The 25513-nt window shown below is 38.2% G+C and overlaps 1 protein-coding gene and 2 non-coding genes across 5 annotated transcripts in view; 1 reads left to right on the top strand and 2 right to left on the bottom strand.

The window, feature by feature from the left end:
* The window catches only part of LOC145685712 (serine/threonine-protein kinase 33-like), a 161088-nt gene that overhangs the window by 82984 nt on the left and 52591 nt on the right, over nt 1-25513 (bottom strand). For all 3 annotated transcript variants that reach the window (XR_014131469.1, XM_081758160.1, XM_081758161.1), the window contains exon 3: nt 23603-23707. Coding sequence is in view for 2 of the 3 variants with exons in the window: in XM_081758160.1 (XP_081614286.1) it covers nt 23603-23707 (105 nt within the window). In the remaining variant the exon portion in view is untranslated. The remainder of the gene's footprint in view (nt 1-23602; nt 23708-25513) is intronic.
* On the top strand, nt 4305-4388 carry TRNAL-CAG (transfer RNA leucine (anticodon CAG)). The gene has a single exon. It is a non-coding gene; the product is annotated as a tRNA-Leu (tRNA).
* TRNAG-GCC (transfer RNA glycine (anticodon GCC)) lies at nt 10661-10731 on the bottom strand. The gene has a single exon. It is a non-coding gene; the product is annotated as a tRNA-Gly (tRNA).

Genomic DNA, 25513 nt, shown 5'->3' with positions numbered 1-25513 from the left:
TGGGAGGGGTGTCCAAGATATGAAATTCCTCTTTTCGTTATTTTTTTTTTTTAAAGAAAGGAATCTTGTTATATTTCTGGATTACAAAATACAAGAACTTCAAACAACTATTGTGTGCGCAAGGAAAGATGGCTTCTGACAGTTGGGTAGAGCACGTGGAGTATTGGAGGCGCTGTTGCCAGAGGCTCCACAACAGAGACAGCAGCTCTGGCAACAAACTTACGACATTTAACAAGTCGTTTCAACTACCGGCAACAGCGTGGTCAGTGACCATCGTTGCCTAGCAATAGCGTGAAGGAATACTGCTGTGATTGGCGAACAATCCTCCTCCTCGTTCTGTTTACAACATGTGCAACTATCTGTCAGAGGCCATCTTTCAGTAACTCGATAACATACATTTGATGACTCTTTTTCTTAGCCCTGCTCAACTTCTCAATGATAAAGTTCATTTTTTAAAAACTTTTTGTTTGGTTAATACGTACGGAATATCTTTCCATCACAGTCCTTAGCTTTCTGTGAAAACATACTTTCTCTCAGGCATTTTGAAGGTATACTCATGTCCAAAGTGATTGTCGCATATCTATAAGTGTCTTCTTGTAAAATTATAATTTGATAATGATTTTGTAGGGTACTTTTAATACTGACACTATGCGTATAATCGGGAAATGTATATTTGTGGTAAATTTCATAGGAAAATAATCATAAATATGAAAATTAGAATGAGTAAAACAAAATGTTGCTAAATGAACAAGAAAGTTTTATTTTCGTTTTATTGTTCTTATTTACTGCTCTTTTGAACTGAAATTTGCCACATACATGTCTTTGCCGATTATACACATACTAACATTACCTAGTATAACAAATACTGGGCGAATTCATTATGAAATTATATTCCTACAACAACATATTTATAAACATGCGACAATAATTTTGGACATGAGTGTACATACTACTACTACTACTACTACTACTACTACTACTACTACTACTACTACTACTACTACTACTAATAATAATAATAATAATAATAATAATAATAATAATTTGTTTGATAGCAGATCAGTCTCATATCAAGTCTGCGGTGCTTAGTTATTACCGCATCTGCTAATGGCACTGTTCTCGCAACGTAATGATACTATAGATACACCACATTGACTTGACATCTAGTCATCCGTTCCCAGCGCTGCTATGAGCTGAAGGAATTCGACTCCCTTTAGCGTAGATGGCTGCAAGGCTCTATCGCTTAGCAACAACTGAACCCTTATTGGCTCAACACGTGGGTGTGAGCTTTAGTTCGTATTTTTGCTACGGCTCAAGACATTTTGGCAGCACTATACGAAGATAATTCTGACATTTTTTATGACAAGAAATCGATTTCTTAGCTAGTGACAGATCTAGAAAGTAAAAGAGCGGGCAGCCAGAACCCAGACTATGATAAGTACACCATGAGTTTACTATAAACTTCAAAATATTATAAATAATAACTTATTTTTGAAACTCAAAACTGGAGAGCCTAAGCCCTCCTGGCACCTGGCTAGATCCGCCACTGTTCTTGGCAATTATATATGTTTTAAATTTAAGAATACTAACTAAAACTAATCACTGGCATGAGAGCCCTGATGGGCCTGAGATTCTCCAACGCCATCTGTTAGCGACCAGCTGAACTAATTCCACCCTAGCAAGGAACACGTGATCAACGCGCTGTGTCGCCTCTCTCTAACACGTGTACCAAAAGCTTTCTAGACCTAGTGGCCGTCATGTCTTTCATTCACGTGACTCCTCAGTTTGCCTCACTACGTTGGGTGGATGCCGAAAATTGAGAAGCATCGTTCGAAAATCGAAACTGGGACCACGTGGACGTGTAAGTCCAACGCTCTAACCGCCAGACTATGCTTTAAAAGGAATGAGAACGTTAGAAATAAATCCACAAATTACGGAACAATTTTGCTGAAAAATTTCGTTGCGACGCCGGACACAATCTCGTTAAATATAGGATGTATACGAACGCTATTCAATGACTCACATGACCTTTGTCTATGGGTTTCTTGTAGGGAGGGCCACAAAGTTTCGGTATTTGTAGATCCGGTTTTCAGAACTGGTTCCGGAACCGGTTCCAGAACCGGATCTTAGGATCCGGTTCCATACCTTGATCCGGGAGCCCCCAGATTCGTAAAGCAGGTACAAAACTCATCTTCAAAACACTGCAAAGGGGACCACGCGCTTGTGCCCTCCCCGCCCAGACCCACTTGTGCCCCCCCCCAGAAAAATTTTTGGACCACCAGTGGGTGTTTAGCCAAATGAGTTTGCGAGTTTGCCTGTTTAGTCAATGAGTTCGCTAGTTACACAGTTTGTTTAGGCAAATGAGACAAGCGGCCGCCGCCTGGGAGCCTGCCTGTTGCTTCCACTATTTCATCTAGCATTGTTCACAGCCTACCAACAGCTCGGATGTAGCGCAGGGATGGACCCAAAGTTCTGGGACCGGTTCCAGATCTAAATCGGAAAACTCGGTTCAAGAACCGGATCTTGGGAACCGGTTCCTGACCTGGATCCGCAGAGCCGGTTTCGGACCTGGATTCGAAAAGCCGGTTCCGGAACCAGATCCGTTCAGAGCCGAAAACCGATTCCGCCAGGAACCGGTTCTGACCATCTCTAGCTTGCTCTACTCCTTCATTTGCATTTTACGTTCACGCTTCGTATCTTTAATAATAACATGCACTAACATACTAATTATATTAGATTCGTTCCTAAATATATGGTAATCTAATAATACTTTCGAGACACCGAAAAAAAGTCACCTAATCTGTTATCTCTTCTCTTGTTCTATATGTGAGACAAACTACCTCACTTTAAATCACCTTGACTTTTTCCTTCAATTTATTTAAATGGTGCCCACCCCCCCTTATGTCTGTGACGCCCCCCCCCCCAATTGTCTATCCGTAGGTGTTCTTCCATGAAAAAATCTTCTTTTCGATTAATTTTACCCCCCTCATCAAACATATTTATATAGATTTTAACCCCCCCAAATATTTCAATGACGCAGTTTGCGTCATAGCCCCCCCTTGTGGGCACCCCTGTCAAATCCCATATTCTTTGGAGCTTTTCCTTTTAAAAAATGTTAACACCATATTAATTTTATGTTGAGTTTCGTAACAGGAGACCTATAGCCTGTTGTAATCGTCTTCTGTATGTAGATCCTTCAGCAGTATTTCTCATAAACATACTTTACATTACATTATGTCGGGAGTACATACTTGTCAAACTTCCCTACTAATTCCATTCATCTCTATCACATCTAGATAAGAGAAGAAATTTACTCTGATAAAAAAAAAATCTGAGAAGGACTACCCGAAACTTACTTATCCTTGTACGAAATACGGAGAACCACCGTTGAAAATCACCATTACCCGTTAAGATGTTAACGGATTCACTCCATTAACGAACACGGTTGAGATAATTACAATAAGAAAAGGTGCTTATCATTATATTGTGGGCAACTGATATTCCTTTGCTACTGTGCAGGTTGCAGTGAAGGTGCGGAATATTATGGATTTTAAACGGAATATGGACAGTCACCGTTGCCCGTTAAGATACTAACCGATTGACCCCATTATCGAACTCAATTGAGATAATTCCCATGAGAAAAGCTAATTATCCTTCTGTTATAGGCAACCAACGTTTCTTTGCTACTGTGCAGGTTGCATAGAAGGTGGAGAATATTATGAATTTTAAACGAGATATGAATAGCCACTGTCACCCATTCAGATATTAACGGATTGACTCCATTAATGAATCTGACCGAGATAATTGTAATAAGAAAAGCTACTTATCCTTGTATTACCGGCAACCAACATTTCTTTGCTACTGAGCAGGTTGCATAGAGGCTAGGAAGTGTTATGCATTTTAAACGGGATAAGAATGGCCACCGTTACCCGTGCCTAACGGATTTACTCCATTAAGGAACTTGGCTTTAGCTACCCATTAACTCATTAATCGCTCTAGCTATATACTGCAAAAATATTCTAAAATCTGGTTTTGTTCAAGTTACCATGTGGAGTAACGGACATACTGGCGTATTAACAGTAATCCTAATAATGAAATCAGAAGTTATTTTTCGGATTTCCTGAGTTTACTTACTTTGGGTGTCAGCCCAATTTTCTCTCTGTGAAGCAAAACTAAAACTTTCCACTAAAATGTGCATAATTCTGATGCACAAATAGTGTGGTCCAAAATACCCCCAAAATTTGGCTTGGCGGCTAACGTGTTAACAATCAAGAAAGACACAAAAACACAGGCTTTCAGCGTAAGTCAGGATGGCCGAGCGGTCTAAGGCGCTGCGTTCAGGTCGCAGTCCGGTCTTCCGGGCGTGGGTTCGAATCCCACTCCTGACATAAGTTTTTTATTATTCTTGAAGTTAAAGAGCATGGTACTAAAAATGAAATCTTTGAGTTTTACGTCCCACGGTTATGCCGGTGAGGCTAAAGGAGACGGTGATTATGAGAGATGAGTGAAATGGTGGAATGAAGAAAGTGGGAGGAAACGGGAGAACCCCGAGAAAACCCACGAGCACGGTGTTTGTCCACCACAAAGTTCACTTGGCGGGGGCTGGGATCGAACCCGGGACCCCAAGCACCAGAGGTGAACGCTCTACCACTGAGCCACCGCGCCCCCCAGCATGGTACTAAATAACAAATATCAACACGTCAGAATTAAGTCTTTATATATCCTTTCTAAGAGTTTATTGTGATATTTCTCATGATTTGAGAATATTAGTACCTTAGATCAATACCGCATTGTGCCACGAAGGCTATTTACTTTCAGCCTCTATTAAGCCATCAGAGGGGAATCAAGTCAGGTGACGAAACGGGGACAAGTCAAACTGTTCACTGGACATCGCCTATATCCTACACAAAAAGATAAATTATGTCGTTCAAGCATTATGAAGTAGAGCGTCTGGAAACATATCGAATGCAATCAAAGCGCCCACCAAGTGTGAACTACATTATGTAATGTGATTTCTTTAGGCGGCTGCTGAATTCCTTGAAATTCCAAAATTAGATAACCAGAAATTGTGCGTTCATCATTCGTTGTCTGCCGCTACAGACTTCCACTATTGGTTTATTTACTGGGCATCTATACTCCACACCGAAAGATAAATTATGTCGTTCAATTATTGTGAAGTACAGAGCCTGAAAACATCGAATGCAATCAAAGCGCCCACCAAGTGTGAACTACATTACGTAATTCGATTTCTCCAGGCGGTTGCTGAGTTCCTTGAAATTCCAAAATTCGACAGTTAGTAATCGTGCGTTCATCATTCGTTGTCTGCCACAGATTTCCACCATTGGTCACTCTCATTGTGTACGTCGATAACTCGACCTTCAGACTCTCTGCAGCTCTCGTTTACACAGCCATCACTTATACAGCTCCCCGCGTTAACCCTACTCATCAACTCATGCCACGATTAATTGCATCTTTATTATGTTCTTCTGTCTGGAGAGATCGAATTGCGTCGTCTAGTACATATTTGGCGTGATCTTCGATTGCATTTAATATGTTTTTCTGATGTTAACGAAATTCTGTGTAGTTATATTGTTCGGATTGCCTGTTTTATCTTCTCTGCTAGTTAGTGCACTCTTAGTCGAACCATGGTTTCTTCCTATGTATTTCCGCGTGGCCCAATTTTCTTTTGCTGAAATTTTAATGCTATCCCTAATTTTAACCCAAGTATCCTCAATACTAGTGCATTCTGAACCTTCTAAAACCGAGAATCAATTTGACATTTCAATCTATTATTCCCTCCTCTCGCCTGGCTCTCGTTTTCAAATGTTGAATATTTCTTTTATTTAACGCTAATCTCTTACTAACAAGGGACATCACCCAATTGTCCGGCTCCGATTTCAATGAAACTTTTCTAGCTGATAGAGGACATATATGTATTATTTGTGATGACAGAAATTTTTGCCATGGTGCATGTTTTCTATTTTATATATATATATATATATATATATATATATATATATATATATATATATATATATATATATATATATATATAATTTTTAAGAGTTGTGATGTGGGTATTAGAGATTATTGCAGAAGTCCCTTACTAACCTTTGTAAACAGAGCGTTAATGAAAGAACAACCATGTAGATACATATAAGACTTAGGGGAAAGTTGTATGGTAGGTATGACCTTTACAGCAGCCATCTTGAAATCTGCCATTTTGAATTAAGGTCAGGTTTTTTAAATGGCGATAGGGTAATATGATACATACTTTCCGCCTAGAATTTAATCAGGAAGACAATGGTGGAGCTAGTTTTGAGATACACCCATTTGGGGAAAAGTTACAGGCATTTAATTGTTCACTTACTACATGCGAAAGTCCCTTACCTCCGCTTCTAACCCGCGTATTAATGATAATAAGTGGATAAAAGCTTCGGTAATACATGTTATGCCTAGAGGGAAGTGATACGGTAAGGGTATCCTTGACGGCAGCCATCTTGAAATACGCCCTTTTGAATTAAAGTGAAGTTTGAAAAATGAAAACCTCAGCATGTGACACTTAATTTTAATAGCAAATTTTCCCAATAAGCCAATGGTATGCTTATTTTTGTTCTATAGTTAACCAGTATGTATTTAGAACTGCTTTTAATGTGCACCAAACTTTCATTATTCTATCTTTCAAATTGGCAACACTCCTAATTTTCACCGCATGTTTTAAGATTCCAACTGGCACTTTGTAATTGTTACCATGGCTCATGTTTTCTAAATTTATTACATTTTTTAAGAGTAGCGATTTGTCAGTTCATGAATAGTGTTGGGATAAGCATCCTGCAATCTTTCTGAATTTTGAAAACTATTCATGTAATAATTTATTTCCTATACCTGCGCTTCTAAAACTCGTGTACTGACATGAATCATCGCATAACGAAACAACTCCAACTTTGCATTCAGGTAATACCGAAGACGTAGCTTGTATAGGAGATGAGACGAAAAATCAAATGAAAATTCACTTCAAAAAGAAAAACGAAATATGATTGTTGTGTAATGTTTTGGGAACAGTCATATTATGCCTCTTTGATATTTTCTATCATTGCTGCTGTTCTTTTAAAGTTGTATTTATTAAAAATATTTTATTGTTTGTGGTTTGCGCAACATGCAGACTACATTTCCTGATAATTTTGTGTTCGTATAACACCAGTTTGTTATAATTTCATTTGTATTTCTTTACGTCACATAGGTCCATAGGTTCTCCATGTATTCTCGTTTAAAAGAAATAATTAGATTGCAAGTCTTCAAAATTCAGAAAGATTGCTGGATGCTTTTCCCAACACTATTCACGAACCGACAAATCGTTACTCTTAAAAAATGTAATAAATTTAGAAAACATGAGCCATGGTAACAATTGCAAAGTGCCAGTTGGAATCTTAAAACATGCGGTGAAAATTAGGAGTGTTGCCAATTCGAAAGATCGAATAATGAAAGTTTGGTGCACATTAAAAGCAGTCCTAAATACATACTGGTTAACTATAGAACAAAAATAAGCATACCATTGGCTTTTTGGGAAAATTTGCTATTAAAATTAAGTGTCACATGCTGAGGTTTTCATTTTTCAAACTTCACTTTAATTCAAAAGGGTGTATTTCAAGATGACTGCCGTCAAGGATACCCTTACCGTATCACTTCCCTCTAGGCGTAACATGTATTACCGAAGCTTTTATCCACTTATTATCATTAATACGCTTGTTAGAAGCGGAGGTAATCGCACGTAGTAAGTGAACAATTAAATGCCTGTAACTTTTGTCCAACAGGGTGTATCTCAAAACTAGCTCCACCATTGTCTTCCTGATTAAATTCTAGCCGGAAATTGTGTATCATATTACCCTATCGCCATTTAAAAAACCTGACCTTAATTCAAAATGGCAGATTTCAAGATGGCTGCTGTAAAGGTCATACCTACCATACAACTTTCCCCTAGGCCTTATATGTATCTAAATGGTTGTTCTTTCTTTAACGTTCCGTTTGCAAAGGTTAGTAAGGGACTTCTGCAATAATCTCTAATAACCACATCACAACTCTTAAAAATTATTAAAAAAAAAAAAAATAGAAAACATGCACCATGGCAAAAATTTCTGTCATTACAAATAATACATATATGTCCTCTATCAGCTAGAAAAAATTCATTGAAATCGGAGCCGGACAATTGGGTGACGTCTCTTGTAAGTAGTGATCAGTATCAAGTGAACTCTTTTAAACGACTGAGTATCAATTATGCTAGACTGTCTTCTTCTACCTACAAAAACATAATCAATTTGATTATATATATATATATATATATATATATATTATCTGCTGAGGACCAAGTATATGTATGAATGCCGTGATGTGGGAATTTTTTGCTCTTCACGATGAGCATTTTGGATGTTGCAAAGTTCACGAGTCAAACGCCGTTGTCATATGCAAATATATGCAATTTGGTTTACAAGCCTTACATAAGTTACATAGAAGCATCCATTCATAGCGCACAGTAACCTATTTTACAAACATCCTGTGGAACAATAAATACTCTTCTTTCAAATGTTTTGTTTTATAATTAAGATAGAATTGAATGCATTAACTGCGAAATTCGTAATTTTGCATTTGTTGAAAGATTGGGTAATTCATATCAAGAAAGGCAAGAGGAAAACCTTACAAATAGGACAATTATTTAGCTTGTGTAGTATGGTACTTTGTTTCAAAACCATCTTGCGCCACTAGGTTTTCTTCCAGAAAGTTTCATCCAGGGCAAAGTTTTATCCGGATTTAGTTTTGATGAGTCCATAATCTATTGAAGGTAATGAGACACTTCATAAAAATCCAGCTGTTCTTTGTCAGTGAAAAAATAGTCTGCAGCTGAATGCTAGATTGCCACGCAACTAAAATATTAGTTCATGCAGAACGTTGGCACTCTATGTATAGAAATGAACAAATTAGTGACTTTTTGGTAGCAGACTAGCAGGAGGAGACCCATTTCTTATATCATAGGAGCATACACAACATACAACACTGTTGCTATATGTAGGTATAATTTTATTTGCTTTTCTTATACTTTCTAAACGTACATCAATTTTTCCTTTAAATTTTTTGGAGGTTCCCAAGAGAATCGGATCCCAAGATATGGTTTCTTTAGCTTATATGTAAATTCTGCACTGGTTCGGTGGAAGGGTGCAAAATCCAAATGTAAGAAAGGCAGAAGGATGCACTGGGATACTATCCGTTAAAGGACGTGCCCTTCACAAGAATCAAATGTAATCGCAACTTAGTTTACCTTAGCTCTAGGAAAAGGGGGATAAAGTTCTGCAAGTAGTATGTCTTAAAGAAACACTATGTGTGACGCGTATTTATCCTATTAAGGAGGGTCCGACTAGGTTCAGGCTTCCAGACGTCCAGTTTAGTCGCGACATAGTTTACATAGTTTATCCCTCCCCGCCCCAACATCGTTCAAAACTCCGAAGGTCCTGGTTTTTCTCCAAGACGAAGTTAATACCATTCGTACGACATTAAAAAGTACCTTTTTTTATTAGTTATTGATACTCAACTAATAGGAATAGTCTAGTGGCGTATCTAGTCCGAGGACAGAGGGGCTAGGCCCCCGATTTTTTAAAATAAAAATAATTTAATCAATTATTTATATGTTCTTGAAAGTTTATAGTAAATTCATGATAAGTATTGCTTTAAGTATCCAATTCGTGATAATTTGTTTGGTGATTAATTATTCTTTCTCTATTTCTTTTGTTTCAGATTCTGACAGAGGAAGAACAGAAGATTGACCATGGAAAAATTCAGCACCGTTCAACGATCGAATCAAAATTGTGCAGTTTTGCTTCGAAAACTAATGGTCAATTCTCACACAACAAGCATATCACCATCATTTTAATGTCAAGACCGGGCCTTGGGAATCCATGATCCGTCGCTTCATTCAATACTTCACACATCACTGTTGAGCGATCATGTGTGTTACACAGGGCTCATATTTGTGAGCCCCACATCAGTGGACACCTACCTGAAATTATATTTCACACATAAGTGTAATCACCCTTGGTCTGTGAAATATCAATGGAAACTAATTATAAATTAAAAAATTATTCACAGTTATAACAACTTCGTGTCTTTTGGCCCACCCTGTTTATTAAATATAATAGTGGGTGAGTAAAAAGAATATAACAGGCTTTCACATGTATTTTAAAGAACCAAATGCCTTTCCAAAATCAAATGGAGTAATTGCCCCTCTTGCCCCCCGTTGCAGGCGCCCATGCTGACACGACTTTTTAGTCTGAAAATCTGGAAGCCCTATACGAGATGAAAGTATTTGCCTATATTTGAGAGCGTATTTGATCTGCGTGATATATTGTTTCGTATTCATTGAAGGAATTCGATTTATTAGAGAAGCGGAGCTTTACTGGTTCAGATATATTCTCACGAAAAATATCATTAGCTGTAATATGCATAGCACTATCAAAGACGACTCAAGTTTACTAACAAATTTGAAAGAGCTGACGTGTGTCAAGAAATCAGAGACATAATTTATAGATGTTGTAAACTCACTATTGAAATATTAGAAAAATAAAAAGAACAAATACGTAAAAAGATAATAGGTAACAATGTTTATAAAAAAATTTCATGCATCGGCCGGGAATCGAACCCGGGCCGCCCGCGTGGCAGGCGAGCATTCTACCACTGAACCACCGATGCTTACACACAGGTTGCTCACGGCACAGTATAACTGAACTTACGTCATATCCTGCTTATTGATATAGTGATCGCCATTTTGGTTGGTAAATAACTCTCCAATTTAATGCATGTGAAGTGCTAATGTTTTTGCAACTGAATCGATCTTTTCTGTCTTGTAGAGACGATCCTTATGCCAAATGCATCTGATTTTGTTCTGTTCCGGCCTCATCAACTTAGTAAGGAACTGGATGGACAATGTAAGCTGATTTTTATTTTTCATTTATATAAATCTCTGAGGGGTATAATAGAAAGTATACAACGCAGTGGCGTTCAAAGGGGAGCGGCTCCATTGAGCAAGATATGCATTAATATTTACTATATTAAGGATATGTGAACAAATACCTGAAACGATATAAACCTGGGAGCTCGAACTCTTTCTTTGATGTAATTCTGTGTACGCTACTGATACTCGTGTGCCTTTATATTTTGTTTATTTATTTAACAATTCATTTATTTAACAATCACCAAATACAGCTCAGAGGCCATTTTATACTGGATATCTAACAACAACAATAACAATGGAAGGGATTTGGGAAGGTGTCGGTCAGAGTCTGTTTAGTACGTACCATCCCGGCATTTGTCTGGTAGGGCTGAGGAAAACCATGGAAAACCCCAGTCAGAATGGTCGGCAGCGGGAATCAAACCCAAGATCTCCCGAATACGAAGCCAACGAACTTCTCGTACCTTCACATTCAATTTGCACGTTCTTTCTTATTGAGGCAGAGTTTGTGAAGTTTCTACCATTGGGCGCGATCAGCATTTACTGTCTGTATATCGTGTCTGTCTATCCTCGCGTCGGCTTAAGTTGAGAGTTACCCCTTCAGTTTCCAACCTACAAAAAAGCAACTAAACCATTAAACATTGTTTGGTTACGTTAGAGTAAGTTACTTTAGGTTAGGTTTGGTTAGTTTAAGTTAGGTTAGGTTACCCAGTCAGACTAGTTAGACTAGAATAGTGACTGGAACCGGTTCTCATAGAAGCTTCAATTATCACTTAAATTCAGTCATCCGTGGTTCTCATAAAAAATTAATAGATTCTATTCATTATTCTTATATAATTATGTCAAATTCATGCGGAAATATCACATTCAACGCACCGATTCGCCACCCTATACGACTACAATGCTCCTGAATCATCAAAACTTTCCGCGTCTTCCAAATAGTACCCACTTCTACATATGATTTCTCGTATTAAACATAACTTTACTGCCAAAGTTACACACCTAAATATCACATAAGAACCCCAAGTCATTATTTCTTAGCCCAGTAAATTTTCCTAATTTTTTAAAATAAAAAAATGGAGGGGCAACTATAAACTTAAGCCCTGGCGTCTGTTCCGCGACAACGCTCGTAACCATGGGCACTCGCAGGGGAGGGCAAGGGAGGGCATTTGCCCCCTCTGAGTTTTGGAACTAAATATGATTTTTGGCATGTCTAACAAACAATATCAGTCAATGAAGAATGGCATTAGTATATAAGCTTGCACGCATGGTATGCCCATTGGCAGTAGCTAAGGTTATTTTCTTTCAACTTGGTTTATGCAGTGCAGTGTAAACTTCACTGTCTAGGGGCCCCGATCCAACCATATTATAGTTAATCACCATATTATAACTCATCTGCAAGCCTATCTTGAAGAAAATTTTAGGGGACCAGTAAAAATTTTAGGGCGCCCCCCTAGCCCCGTATATACGGCCCTGGTTCTCAATGTTGTTTATCTAGCGCTCTGCATTCTTCACATCTCCTCCTCATACCCATGACAACCTGAAAATGTTATACATGTATCGTCTGTGAAGCATTGACGACACCAACGTTGCAACTTCCTTCCTTGGGGGAGGGGGGCTGTAGAGGGTTAGAGAAGAATTTTTTTAGGGGGTAGCTATTTTTTGTATACCGAAAACAATAGTTAGATATTACTTGCTGACCTATCTTACAATGCAACATGTCTGAGATTGCAGTGGCGGGATAGACGATGTCACCAGGGACCGCTCGCGTTCTTTGCCTCCGTCTTAGTGTAGTCACTACTGTTTGCTATAATGTTAAACTGTAAATGATCTTCAGAAGTGGTGATTTATTAATAATTTCAGAGTTCATTTTTGAGTTGAGTTTGAGTTTTACGTCCCGTTCAGCAGCGAGACTATATGAGACGTGGACCTACTGATTAACGTGGAATCCGAACCACATGAGCTCCCGCCGGGAATCGAACCCGGGTCTCCCATGCCAAAGGCGCGTACGCTAACCGCTAAGCCACGAAGAAGCTCAGAGTTCATTTTTGACAGTAGCTTGCGCCCAAGGGCGCCCATGTTTTGGTTTCCAAGGGGGGCCAGTATAAGCGACGTTTCAAATATAGTTTCAAATTTTGCTGTAACTAATGTAAAAATTCTATTGGGTTTTCGATATTCCCAAGTACAAGTTCCTCTAGGAGGGGGCCAGCGCCACACCTTGTCCCCCTGATGGGCGCCCTTGGTTGCGCCCCTCTTGCTCGCTCTTTACACCTCCTCCTACAACGTTGGGAACCACTGTTTTTAAAGTAGCTTGGTATGCGCCTTCCTTCAACTCGCAGAAATAGAAAGGGCAGCTTCTAATATTATACTACTTATAAATTTTTAATTTCGCACAATTTATTTCGAAACTATCGGAATGAGACCAAGAATTAGTTCTCGAAAGCGAGATTCAAACATTTAGAGACAAGCCGACGATGATTTTCAATTCGACAAAAGACCGAGCCTATTATTTGTCCATCGGGTTGAAACGAAGACTGTATGAATTATTGTCATGAAGTCATACTTAATTGAAGGCTTGAAGATTTGCATAAAAACACGAAATAGCGGTTTCAAAACTTCAATCAAATAATTAGTCTATAAATAAACATTCTCACAAGTATCATTAACTATCATTAGTCGCATTATAAAAGAAGAGGTCGACAAAGAAATTCCTGTTAGTTGGCTCCAAACTTAGTTATCAATGAAAATTCAAGCAGCGAATGAGCCGGGAACCGAACTCTGGTCACCACTTGCGCCAGGGGCATTTAGATATATGTGCTTCATTATATAGATATATGTGTCGTATATCCAAGCAAAAATATCCAAATCCTAGGAAAAAAAATGAAATCTTTGAGTTTTACGTCCCAGGGTTATGTCGGCTAGGCTAAAGATGATGATGATGATGAGAAATGAATGAAATGGTGGAATGAAGCAAGTGAGAGAAAACGGGAGAACCCCGAGGAAACCCACGCACACGGCGTTTGTCCACCACAAAGTTCACTTGGCGCGAGCCGGTATCGAACCAAGGACCCCACGCACCAGAGTAGTTTGTGAATGCATATAGTTGGTTGTTAATTGCTCGATAATATAGTTGATTGATTGGAATGGAATTTAGACTTCCTTTCAGCCCCGAGGCTGTATGAGACGTGAACCTACAGCTTAATGTGGGATCTGAATTAAACCTACATGAGCTCCAACCGGAAATCAAACCCAGATCTCCTTTGCGCGTACGCTACCCATATATGTAGCTAGGAACATGTTCTGACACGAATATAAATTAATTGACATAATTACGTGCTATTGAAAAAAAATGCTGAATGTATTTCCTGCCTCGTGAAACAGCGTATATGTTGAGACCTTTATTGTTGCTGTTGTTATTGCAAATCCAACCATAACCTACAGCAAGAATTCCATTATTTGCCTCGTCGGACTCACTTCTGTCTAACACAACCTGTCATTACCTGAGGGAAGTGGCTATTAGCGCCATCTGTGCATATAAGGTTTCAACAGTGTTGCCACTTATAACGCGTTAATAAATACATATAAATGGTTCATAAAAATCAATTAATACTTCCAATTCCCTCCTTTGCAATACTAATAATTCTGCAATTTTATTAGCATTTAAGAGGGAAAAGCCAAAGAAGAGACACATACTAGTCAATAGGTCAAGCTGAACAAAGCCCTCAATAGAACCTCTCTAATCCGTCAGCTTTAGGACTGGGGGTATGGTCGGAAAGCAAAAAGGGTCGGATTATCATAAAATACAGAAAAATACGGATTTACAGTAAAATAAACAACCTCCTAACTCAAAAATGACTGTATTGTTTTCTACAGTAAAAAACGAACAGTCAGCACTAAAAACTGCACAGTACAGTACAGAAAACACACAATGACAGAGATGACGGATATGTGTCAACAGCAAGTAAACAACAATTCCGCGACGGCAATAAACTACAATTAGCCTCGTGAGTCACCGACGAGTCGGGACAAGTTAGACTCGAGCACGGTTGGAACAACCGGAGTGACGGACTAGACGAGATTGATTCTACTGTATTTCCCAAACAATTGCGAAAGAAACAGTTCATACCTGTGAAGGAACCGTATATAACGATATTGAATTGCGGTACTTACGTTTATTTTCTAAATGCCTTTCATTTGTTTCAGATATGGAGCAAGTACCGGTGAATCAAACTTACGAACTGAAATACTTGTGTAATGTCCGCACCCTGGAACTTTAGTTGAAATTTTGGGTAAAAATGTGCGGACATTACACGGGCGTATACGGTAAGTTAGGTACGTCCGTGTCAATTACGGGGTAAGTAATACGTCTATCTATCACTGTTTGTCTTCTCGTGATGGTACGAACAATGGCCATTATACTACGTGTAACAATTTTTATTTCCGGAATAATCACGTACTTTATATTTTCCTTTAAATTTATTCTACGATTCTGTTTCCTTTGTTTAAGGTTGGATAACCGTCTGTAGTTATGTCCAAATGTGGAATAAATTTTCTTTTCTCAATTACTTTCAAATAAATGGCACAGATTTCATTTACGGTTTCTGGTAAATTATGCAGAAACAATTTAATTAAAAAAAAAAAAAAACTACTTACCTTCCCTCTTGTGTACGCCAGTGGCGTACGGTATGTAGTTTCTGTACCATATTTTTCAATGATGGCATGCAGAGCGGTAGCTAGTGGTGGCCAAGAAAGGTCGGACCCTTCCTGCGAGCACCCACAACCCTCCTTGAAACTTTCAGTAGTTTGTTTAGATAAAAATGTTTAAAAAAATAACTTGTCAAGCATTGGTGGATCTAGAAGGTAAAAACTGGGGGGTGGGCAGCCATAACCCAGACTGTGATATCTATGACATGAGTTTAAAGGAATTTTCAAAAATATATAAATAATAGTTTCATTATTTGTCACTCAAAAGACTGAGGGCGTAGGCCCTCCCGGCCCCGGACTGGACCCACCACTGCTTTCAAGAAAATATTGTAGCTTATTTTGTTGCAAGCAAAATAATAATGATAATGATAAAAGGTCATGGCCGGAATGAATAATCCAATTTAAATTACAGTAAACTCTCTCTCTAATCTGGCCGTACACTACTTCAGTCCATCCTGAAATCCTGCGTTTTCTCTTTTAGAGGTTCATAATGTCACTAGATAGGCGGATACCTGCCGGATTAGTGTGAATCTACAACCTTTCTATAGACTAAGCCGGCAATTTCGGTAATCCGGCACAATCTGGTCTGATATATGCCGAATTAGTGAGAATGCACTGTATAAATATTTCCCGTTGTTTCCTCAATAGAAGAAGACTGTTCTTTTTTTCGTTTAAAAACGTGTTCTGTTATCGTGAAGATTTCTGTCTTATTGACTTGAAAAGGATTCGTTGCATCGTTCAAGGAATGACTGATGGATTTAGTGAGTCTTTTGTTTTCAGAAATTCAAATCGGAAGCTGTTAAAATCATATGAAACTATGCTAATTGTTCCATGTATTTCAAATGTTTTTGTTTCTACGTAGGTCATTAAGGGAACCCGTATTTCATGATAATAGCATTTATGTGCTTACAAACTATGAATGTAAGTTGAAGTCAAATTAGATCCCCCCAAAATTATCTTGGCGTATCTTGTGGCTATGTCTGGCAGATTATAAAAAGCTATATTGGTATAAATGTAGCCACTAGCATGCGCACAATTTCATCAATGAAGAAATTTGGATGTTTTACTATTTTTGTATACATATCTTAGTATAGTAAATGTTTATTTTTCCATAATATCTCGTTCAAGGGGGGTTAAATCTCCGAACTTCACCTCCCGTTTGCGTACATCACTAAATATAGCTGAAACCAGGGGCGGATCCAGGGGGCGACCGGAGCGAAGCTTTCTTATTTTATATATATAAATAAAACCCATCCCAAAGTTTGGAGTCCTTAAAAGTAGCAGTATGACAACCCACCGCCACCCCCAGAAGTCGGTCCTGGATCCGCCCCTGGCTGAAACCAGTTGAGAATGCTTCAATAACATTGCCAGAACGAACTTAAAAAGAATGGAAAGATGAAGTGGAAAGGATAACTGTGATTTTTCCTATATGTAAAAGTAAGTCTTTTTATCTGCACCTTCTATTTCTCGCAAAAAATCGCAAAATATCATCTTTCTATGTCTTACGGTTACCGAGATATGGCTCCCTAAATCTCCCGAAATTCGAACTTTTTTGGCCAATATCTGGGGAAGGGTGGCCAGCTGGCCAGTGGCCACAGTTACTCTTTGGTACCAAAATGTTTATCATCCTCTTAGGTTTTGATCAACACCAATATGATCTCTCTATAACTTACGGTTTCCGAAGTATGGCTCCTTAAATCTCCCGAAATCGGAACTAATTTTCTGGCGAATATTTCGGGAATGGTAAGTCATATAGAGATGATATTGGTGTTGATCAATACCTAAGAGGATGACAAATATTTTGATACCAATATTAACTGGTGGCCACTGGCCAAACTAGTGGCCAGTTGGACAGTGGCTACCGGGTACTATTTGGTACCAAAATTTTCACCATCTTCTTAGGTATTGATCAACATCTGTGTCGTCTCTCTGTAACTTATGGTTCCCGAGATATGGCTCCTTAAATCTTCCGAAATCGAAAATTTTTTGGCCAATATCTCGGGAACGTTACGAGTGACGCGAAAAATTCCATCACTTTCTCAAATAGTTTTTGATGCTCTGTGGAATGGAGAGTTCAAAATTGAATAATTCGCAAATAACAGACAGACAAACAGAAGTTCGTTAAAAATATCTGACTTTGGTTTAAAACGTACCAGATTGCAACTCTGATCCTCACGTTTGAAAAGAAAAGCAAGATCGCAGGCTTTTACAATGCGTATAATTGAGTTGATCTGATACGAATTATAGGGGGGGAAAAAAAGCAGTTGATTTTTCCTTCGAGCGAACCTCTCTGCCATCTATCGTAAGTCTTTGAAAGTACTTACGAAGTAATTACATAATTTTTTGTTGATTTTTTTCAACCTATCACGGAAAATAAACACAAGTGAAGACATGGGAATTCCTGGTGACTGTAATACTGCAAATTATGGATATACACCAAACCAACACCAAATAATACTTTCTACAAAGTGGATAGTTTCAAATATCTAAGATCAACATTAACAGACCAAAACCATATGCGCAAAGAAATTAAATGTCGACTGATGCAAGAAATTCGTGATGTTATTCATTCCAAATTATTTTTTGTCTTCTCGGGTTATGTCGAAAAACTTGAAGCTTAAAGTATATATAAAACGATAATTATGCCTGTTGTGCTGTATGGTTGTGAAAAATGGTCGCTTACTCTGGGGGAAAGAACTCAGACTGAAAGTATTTTCTGTTTGGAAATAAAATTTCCAGACGAATATTCGGACGCAAGAAGAACGGGAATGGGAAATGGCGGTGACTTCATAACGAGGAACCGCATAATTTATACCAGCTATGTGCAACAGCCTGTCCTCGGGCCCGTTGCGGCCCAGTGAACCCTTTCATCTTACCCCCCCCCTGATCCATTATTGGAAATGTATTTTTGTGTGTGTGTGTGTGTGTAATCTGTTAACCCGAATTGAATTTTTCCTGACTAACTGATGCATAGGCGTAGCTAGAACTTTATATTTGGGTGTGCACAAAGAAAACAAATTAGGTCTTGTTCCTTTTTAATGCCTTCGCAGCTTTGCAATACAATCACTTGGTTCTTTAACTGCACTGATTCATTTAAAGGAATATAAATTCATTAAATGACAGTATTGAAAATTTCTGGATGATGTAGAAAAAATCAAATTGCGTAGAAATCACACACACACAAAATGTTCATAAATCGTACAAATAAATACATCAAAATGCACATATTCTACAACAAGAGGCGTCTATCAAAAGGCACAATGTTCTTAAATTCATCAATGACTTCATCTACATCAATAGACGAAGCTCTTTCCTGTTCCAGAAACAACAAGAGCAGGGCTTCCAATCTACCCTGCTTCTGAGTTGCTCCTACTTTACTTTTACCTTGAGTAAACTTGGAGATAGCTCTCACTTATGCAGCTTGTGAGAAGTATGGAAGAGAATCGCTGTACTACAGAGTATAATGCAGTAAATATCTTCTTTCTATCTTCTTTCTCCAACCAACAAAACCAATCCTGTAACGTAACAGAAGTACTTCCCTTAGGTACAGACGATTTTCCCTTCAGAAGTCTTAGTTCTGCTACCAACTCGTCGCCTGACAATTTGAATGTTATAAGACGGGTATTTCTACATCCTTTAGATTGAAGTCAACCAGATTTCCTACGACATTGGTGTCCTCAATAGTTTCTTGACTAAATCTCTGAACAATTCCACAAACAACTGAGTCTAAAAGCGGATAATAACAAGAAATTCTCATCTCTTCTTCCTTTATTTCGTACAAATAGTGCGCACTGACTTGTCAAGACTCTTTGCAATTTTGCGCCTCTACATTGGAGGAATTGATATTTCCAGATTATAATTTGGTTGTAAAGTTCCATGAATTGAGATTAGTTTCTCATGGATAACATAGTATTGCAAAGTGATCTGACACTAAATACAGCCGAAATTAGATTTTCAACTGGACTGTGGAGTAACTTGTTAAAAGTTCACGACCATTGGTAGGACTGGGTGACTATTGGTTATGACTCACGATCGTCGGTGAGACAAAAGACGAAGTCAAACGATCTGACTTGTTTTTAGTACATTCACTTTAGCTCTTACATCAACTTGATGATTGTTTTGAGTGATTTCTTCCGAAGTCAAAATAATTGTAGAATAGTTCCTTTTCACTGCAGAAATAGCTTCAGCATGGCATGGCCATCTCGTTGTTGTCAAAGACTTCAGTGTTCTCAAACTTCGACCAATTTCTTAGCATACACTTTCAAAAAGTGCATACCTAGACGAACTACCTTCCGTAATAAGAGTAAAGGAACTGAATCGTTCTGAACTAAAAGAAGTGTTAAACTAATTTATTTTCGGGTCCCGAACTACATAAGTCCACAAGTTCAAGATTCAAACAATGATCATAGCAGTAAACATATATTATTGAACTATATTTTTCTTTACACTTCATTTCGTTTGAAGCAAAAACTGCAGTAAAAACAAAATGCAGAATCAGCAGCTATACTATATTCAAACCATTTGTAACTTTGAAACTAGCTTGATTGAAAAGTCCTTTCCCACCTAGGGATAACGACCAGGTTTGATTGGAATGGATTTCACTCTTACATCAAATTCTGTCCTGTTATGTAATACCGGTAATGCATTTACAGGGTCACAAACATGTACTGATGTGTCAACAGGCTTATTTGGTGTTTGTTCAACGTCAGGGACATCGAGACTGGCACTACGACAGGCGTTTGAATTTTCAACTGTTTGCTTTCGATCGGGATCACCGTTTCTTTTCAGTTTCACGACAAAACGGTACAGTTTCTTTTCAGGTATAAACTCATTATTAAAAAAAAAAAAAAAAAAAAAAAAAGAAAGTATAGTAAGTTTACACGAACGAAATATCACGTCCAAGAAGCGGCAATTTTCATTAAATAATGGCTCCTTCATACATTCAGAGATATAAACGTGCAATATAATAATAATAATAATAATAATAATAATAATAATAATAATAATAATAATAATAATAATAATAATAATAATAATAATAATAATAATAATAATAGAGTACAACTGCAGTTGCAACGAAATAAAACTAGTCGATAAAGAAATAAAATACAAGCCACCTACGACATTTCTAAGTAACTTCCAAATATTAAAATTGTCCAAATGTTTACTGATAAGCTTTCTGTCCCACACAAGGAAAGCAGTAATTAGTTCATTGTAAGAATCGAGGGGAAAGAGATTGTTGTCAGCAAATATATTACTGTAAACGTTGTTCTTATTGTTATTAGTATGGTTTCCTTGTATTAGATCAATTTTTAATTTTGGGAGTTCAGGAAAGAAAATAATCAGTATCCACATTTCCACAAATATAAGTAAGTTTTAAACCAAATTGAGGAAAGGAGGTGGAATTCAAGATTATACTCAAAGAGTTCAATATTTTTGCCCTGGAAAAAGAAATATGTCGCTTATTTTTTTCTCTTATTGAAATATCTATTTTTAATTTTCTTTGATAAACCAGCCCATTGTGGTGTGGCTGGACTGGACACACCTGGCACACTCCGTGGCTACACGTATGAACTGATGTCTATCTTAAAAATATCCTTCGCGTTGGTACATCCAATTTACCACATTTTGAACATTGAGAAACTAGTTCAAAACATGAAGAATAAAGTTTCCCACTAAAATAGTAAGTAAATAGATTTCTCTGCGTTTCTTTAATAAGTAGAAAACGACCATTAGAAAGATCTAGGCGCAGATTGGAGGTTAATAATAAGATGGAACTCGCAGAAATAGGAATACAAAGTAGAAACTGGATCCAGTTGGTTAAGGATAGTAGGCAATGGAGAGCTTTTGTGAGTGCAGCATTGAACCTCCGGGTTCCATAGGCCATAGAGTTAGAAGGTAATTGTTACTAGAAATAAGTAATAGAACTTATATTTTATATAACGAATCTGAATATGGAAGCTGACAGTGTATAGGCATATACATAACTATAGAGGAAGTCAGAGAGGCCCAACCCCTTCTAGAACACAGTTACTTCACTTGAAAGATTTTATTGAACGACAATAATGTGTTTAACTTATTGTAGTTTATGCAAAGTGATTCTATGTTATGCCTACATTTGTACACTACAACTCTACTTCTTCCCTTTCTTTTTTTTTTTTTTATTGTTTCCTGTGTATAGCTGTCAAATGCCGTAAAGTCGCTGATACACTGTGTAACAATAACTTGTAGAAATCTGTATTAGGGATGGCCACAAAGTTCCGGTTCCGGCGGAACCGGTTCTCGGAGATCCGGTTTTCAGAACCGATTCTGGAACCGGTTCCGCACATGGGTCCGAAAACCCGGTTCCAGAACCGGATCTTAGGAACCGGTTCCAGACCTGGATCCGAAAACCCGGTTCCAGAACTGGATATTAAGAACCGGTTCTAGATCTGGATCTAAAACCCGGTTCCAGAACCGGATCTTAGGAACCGGTTCCAGATCTGGATCTGAAAACCCGGTTCCAGAACCGGATCTTAGGAACCGGTTCCAGACCTGGATCCGAAAGCCTCCAAAGACCCGTAAAGGAGGGATAAAGTTCACCTTCAAAAATAATGCAAAGAGGACCATGCGCTTGTGCCTTCCCCGCCCAGACCCGCTTGTGCCTCCAGAAAAAAATTTTGGTCCACCAGTAGGTGTTTAGCCAAATGAGTTGGCCAGTTTGCCTGTTTAACCAATGAGTTTGCCAGTTACCCAGTTTATTTAGCCAAATGAGACAAGCTGCCGCCGCCTGGGCGCCTGCCTGTCGCTTCCACCATTTCATCTAGCATATTGTTCACAGCTTGCCAGCAGCTCGGGTTTAGCGTAGGGATGGTCACAAAGTTTTGGTTCCAGCGGAACCGGTACCAGACCTGGACCCGAAGAACCGGTTCCAGACCTGGATCCGAAGAACCGGTTCTAGACCTGGATCCGAAGAACCGGTTCCAGACCTGGATCCGAAGAACCGGTTCTAGACCTGGATCCGAAGAACCGATTCCAGACCTGGATCCGAAAAACCGGTTCCTGAACCGGATCTTCTAGAACCGGATCCGTTCAGACCCGAAAACCGGTTCCACCAGGAACCGGTTCTGGCCATCCCTAATCTGTATATGTTATTAAGGTCCTTGGTCTGTATCTTATGTTATCATTTCCTATAGTCTGTATCGTATGTATCATTTCCTTTGGTCTGTATCTTATGTTATCATTTCCTATAGTCTGTATCGTATGTATCATTTCCTTTTTTTGACAAACATGTAGAAACATGTTCTTCCTCGATAAGCCGTAGTGAATCATGTAAGTTCTTTATGAGGAAGAATAATTATGAAAATAATAAGTTAAATGCAGAAAATCCACGAAAAATTCAATAGTTCAAATAAATTCTATTTCTTGTGTTATCATTTGAACAATTGGTGTATAAATTATTTTTGAAATATTTCCATAATTTTAAGATAAAGTCAGGGATAGTATATAACCTAAAATGTCTTATAACTGAGATAAGTGGATATTGACTCTAATCCAAAGATGAAACCTAAGATAGAGGAAGAGGCGACCAAGGGCGCCGATTTCTCTGTAAATTTGGGGGGGGGGATTCAGATGCAGAAGGTATATATATGAGGATTTTAAGACAAATTGCATTCAAATTATGCCAAATATTGTATATTCATAAATACAATAAGTGTAAAGTCAACGGGGGCGCGAGAATTAGCATTGCCTACGAAATGACACCAAACAGACTTTCGCGAAAAGGCACGGAGCAAGACACACGTCTTACTGTACACGTACAGTTACACTTTTGGCGACAAGAGAGTCTTTTTAAATATTGTCTTGTGGGCAATACTGTCATGCGTCTATGAGTGTGCTAACTTATTTTCTGTAGTCTACTGTACTAACCTTAGGACAATCTAATACTTTCTCCAGATAAATAATATGTGGATGTTTCACACGCTTCAGGATTTCCACCTCTCTTTGCATTAAACAGAGTCGTTGCGATCCTGCCTATGAAGGAAAAACACACAACTTAAATAATGAGAAATACATAAATATCTTATTAGTGTTAGATATACGCTTTCCATAGAAAATTATACATTATATATTACAGAATGAGACTTAAGGTTAAAAATGAAATAAAATAAATTGTTTAATGTCCCATGATTGATTATGGTGATTAGTAAAGTAAATGATATGAAAGAATTGTTAGGATGCTAATGTGGGAGAACTCCGAGAAAACTAATGGACATGATGTCCATAACAAATTTAAATCACTTGGGATTGAATCAGGGACACTTCACACCAGAGGTTCTTCTTTCTCTCCTCAACGATAGGTTGGTGGGTAACATAGAAATTTTAATCTTTTCTCTCTCTTGGGAGAGTTGTTTTATACTTTGATAAGGTCTCCTCTTCGTAACTGCATCTAGATATTCTATCCTTGATCTTCCTCTTCCTGGTTTTCCTTCTGCCTTTCCCTCTATCAACACACGGTGATTCAATTGGAGTGCCGAATAAGATGGCTAAGCATGTTGTTTCTTATTTTTCCTATAATCTTTATGATCTGTTGTCCTTCATTAGCTTCCTTTAGTACGTCTTCATTCCTTTTCCTTTCGGTCCATGATATGCTCAGCATTCTGCGCCAACACCATTTCAAATGCTTCCAGCTTTTCTCAATGTCCACGTCTCTGATCCGTAAAGCGCCACCACACTCCATATACCAGAGTTTTAATAAATTGTTTACGAACGTCCAACACATTTCTTGATGTTAGTAGTTCTCTTTTCCTATTGAATGCTTGTTTAGCCTGTGCTATTCTGGAACTTACGTCTTTTTCACTTCTTCCGTCCGAGGATATTAGACTTCTTAAATGGGGGAACGTCTTAACGTCTTCGATTTTCTCTCCCTCTAGCCATATGTTTGCCCCTTCCTGTTCTGCTTTTGTACACTTTATTATTTTGGTTTTCTTCTTGTTTGTTTTCCATTTTGCAAGTGTTTTTCTTCTTTTTCCAGTTGGTCGTTTAAGTTTGAAAGTGCTTCCTGCAAGTCCATTTTGTTCTCCGCTATCAGTGCTATATCATAAAGCAAACCTTATTGTGCTGAAAAATCTGGCCATTTACTGTTACACCTTTCTCGTTTTTATCAAAGAATTTTTTCATGGTCTCTTCCATACAGACGTTGAACAGAAGAGGTGAAAGTCCACATCCTTAGAAATGGTTATATGATATGACCAGTTAAGATTCTGAAAGAATTGGTAACACCTGAAACTTTTCGAATCCAGGGATACCTAATCTGCCTTTAGATTATGGAGGCTCAAAATTCACTGCAGGGTAAATGTAAATTTTATATCCAAAAGGAAAGTTAATATGTTTTACCACAATTCTGAACTCACTTCCTAAACGTTTTGCAATTTTTCCTGAAGACCAGTTTCTTTCAACGTCTATGTATCAAGGGGAGCAGCCGTTGTAATATCTATCATCTCCCAAAGATGACTTACATCCCGGGTTGTGACAGCATCAATCCTCATTTAATATATGTCCCACGTGTTCTTCTCCATATTGACAGGCACGGTGCTCCGATCCTATCGCCGGTGCTCTCTACGTCGTCCTCAGAGAGTTGGCTGCTGCAATAAAAATCTGCTCTCTTTTGCATATCTTAACAACTAGTGCATGAGTTACATGACATGAACTTGCTCGGTCGGGTTACATTGGCAAAACCATTGATAAGGAACCGTAATGCTTTAGCACGCCAATGATGCCGCTACATTGTCTCACAGAACTGAATGATGCAGAGCATATGGGTCACGGGATGGTCCACTT

The sequence above is a fragment of the Thermobia domestica genome, chromosome 5 (assembly GCF_964235325.1).
Source record: "Thermobia domestica chromosome 5, izTheDome1.hap1.1, whole genome shotgun sequence".
Lineage (NCBI taxonomy): Eukaryota > Metazoa > Arthropoda > Insecta > Zygentoma > Lepismatidae > Thermobia > Thermobia domestica.
This window is presented reverse-complemented; position numbering and strand designations above follow the sequence as displayed.